The sequence below is a fragment of the Chaetura pelagica genome, unplaced genomic scaffold (genome assembly GCF_000747805.2).
Source record: "Chaetura pelagica isolate M959 unplaced genomic scaffold, ChaPel_1.0 scaffold24, whole genome shotgun sequence".
Classification (NCBI taxonomy): Eukaryota; Metazoa; Chordata; class Aves; order Apodiformes; family Apodidae; genus Chaetura; species Chaetura pelagica.
The window spans coordinates 5,098,069-5,100,486 of record NW_009953077.1 but is presented as its reverse complement, the minus strand read 5'-3'; the positions used below and the strand labels follow the sequence as shown (position 1 = coordinate 5,100,486).

The 2,418-nt window shown below is 58.2% G+C and overlaps 1 protein-coding gene across 1 annotated transcript in view; it reads right to left on the bottom strand.

Moving 5' to 3' along the window:
* Positions 1 to 2,418, bottom strand: part of CACNA2D2 (calcium channel, voltage-dependent, alpha 2/delta subunit 2) — a gene marked incomplete at its 3' end in the record, with an annotated part of 172,639 nt that overhangs the window by 19,688 nt on the left and 150,533 nt on the right. The window contains exons 5-6 of the mRNA XM_009996966.1: positions 2,147 to 2,362; positions 1,207 to 1,255 (exon numbers count right to left, since the gene is read on the bottom strand). Of these exons, the coding sequence (XP_009995268.1) occupies positions 1,207 to 1,255; positions 2,147 to 2,362 (265 nt within the window). The remainder of the gene's footprint in view (positions 1 to 1,206; positions 1,256 to 2,146; positions 2,363 to 2,418) is intronic.

Here is a 2,418-nt window from a genome sequence, read left to right as displayed (position 1 = left end):
TTTCCCTCAGGCAGCTGTGCCTTCAGACCATGATCTGCTCCAGCTGTTATCTCCCCAGCCCTTTCTCAGGGCTGTGCCCAGACAGAGCACTGTTATCTGGGCTCTTAGGATGACTTCTTGTTTAGCTCTGTCACAGGACATGTTTTTTTTCCCAGAAGAAGGGGACATGAGCAGGCTGCTGGGAGCAGCTCTGGGCAATACCACCAGCCCTGGCTGGGCACCATGTGAGCCACCAATATGCCCCCCAACTGCCCCAGCAGTGCCTGCATCCCCCAGCTCCTTGCAGCCCATCAGCCACACCAGGCTTGGCTGAGTGCAGCCCCCATACCCTTCCTGCACACAAACACAGCCCCTGTGCTCTCCTGGTGTGCAGAGCCATGAGCTTGTGCTCATCAGATGGGAGGCTGTGCCCGTGGCTGGGATGGCTTGATGGAGGCCAGAGCTGCCAGCCCCCCTTGCTGACATCCACTGTCCTCCTCATCTTGTCCCTGTCCTGTCCCTGTCCCCATCAGGGTGAGCCCAGCCCCGCCCCACCAGTGAGCGATTGCAGATTTAATTAAAAATGGCACAGTAAATAAAACACATATAGGATGTAATTTGGGTGTGTAGCGAGGGGTGACGGCAGAGGGTGTCTCCGTGGCGGTTTAATTAGCGTGCCAGGCAGCGATAGTGCCTCTCCACTGGTCCCACCAGGGATACGCTCCCTGCTGTGCCTGGTGTCCCCAACAGGAAAGGCACATGGTGCCTGCATCCCAAACCTGCTCTCAGGAATGCAGTCACTGAGCACCCTACCCTGCACCCTGGCTTTTCGGAGCACCCCGGCATGGCTGGGCATGGCCTGACCTCTGTGCCCACACACCACCGTGCCCGTAGCTGTGGCCCCTTTCCTCCTGGGACCCTTCCCCACCCTGTCCCCTCTCCAGCACCCCTCTTCAAGCAGCCATAAGTCCCCAGAGCACGTTCATCTCCAATTTGCTCTCGTCCCACAGCCGAGCAGGGTGATTTATGTGGCTGTGACCAGGAATCGGCTGGAGAGCAGGGCTGAGGAGAAATGAATATTCCATCCCGCACAGCCCATCCCGCGCGCCCACCCCCGCTCGCATGATGTGCTTCATTAGCTGCCTGGCCTGTGCTAGCTGGGTAATAAAACTAATTGCAGATTTCTGCAGGCCCTGAGCACGGCCCTGCCGGTGACGAGCCCGTGGCAGGGAAGGCACCGTGTGGGGCAGGAACCTGAGCTCAGCCCCCAACACTGCTGTGGCTACCAGAGCCCTCCGGAAGTGCCACCAAACCAAGGGGGTGTGGGGATGGGAGCAGGATGCAGCCCACGGGTGCTGGGGGATGATGGTGCTGGGAGTGGTCCCCAGCTCGGTGCAGAGCAGCCACTAGAGGGAAATGGAGACCGACTGTCATCATGTGCCACCACAGCAGGGGAGGTAGGAGAGAGCTCTGGAAGCTCAGGACTGACTCTGTAATCTCCCCTGGGGACTGAAAGCTGGTGTGGCATTTCCTATCCCATCCGTCCATCCATCCATCACCACCTGCCTGCTCCCAGGCTGGTCCACCAACCCAGGCCCCCTTTCTGGCATAGCCTGTGCCCTCCAGCAGCCCCAGGGGCATGGCCAGGGGCTGACACTCCCCAGACCCATTGGCATGGCACTGTCCTGCCATGGCCTTCGCTGCCTTCCTGCAGGAGCTCATCTGTTCTTCCTCCATTTTCACAATCAGTGAGGCACCATCCCTGCTTTGCCCTCTCCCACTGCTCAGCCCCATTTTGCCCTGTCCTACAAGCTGGGAACTGCTGCTGCTGTAATTGCTTCTGCACAGAGCTGCTCTGAGCATCTCCAGTGCCTGCTTTGAACCCCCTCAAGCTGTGCTGAGCTCTTCTACAGGGAAGATCACAGCCAAGCTTTACCCTCTGCTATAATTATCAGATCTCCTTTGCTCTCCATCCTTTCCTAACAACTCCTAACCTCCAAATTTATTCTTTGTCCTATTCTGAGCTTTTGAGGGTCCCTGGGGAGGGACATGTGGTCACCTCTGTCCTAACATGGAGACTCTGCCTCCTCTCAGTGCCCACCTGGCTGGAAGCCAGTCTGTTTTGGGGGGAGGCACCTTGGGGGGACAGTCCTGGGGGCTGTGGCACCCCGAGCAGGAGAGGTGGAGGCTGAGCCTGGCCTGGCAGCACAGAGTGGAGTGGAGCAGGTAGGGAGAGGCACTCACAGCCTTTGTAGATGTCTGTTGGGATCTGCACGGCAGCATAGGAATAGTTGACCTTGGTCTTGAAGTTGTCATCATCGGTGAACTCCAGCTTCAAGGAGTTTGACTTCTCCTTCTCGATCTCTTCTCCATCAGGATCATCCTGGGGAAGAAGCAGGGTCACCTGGGGGTACCAGCCCCAGGGACACACCAGGAATG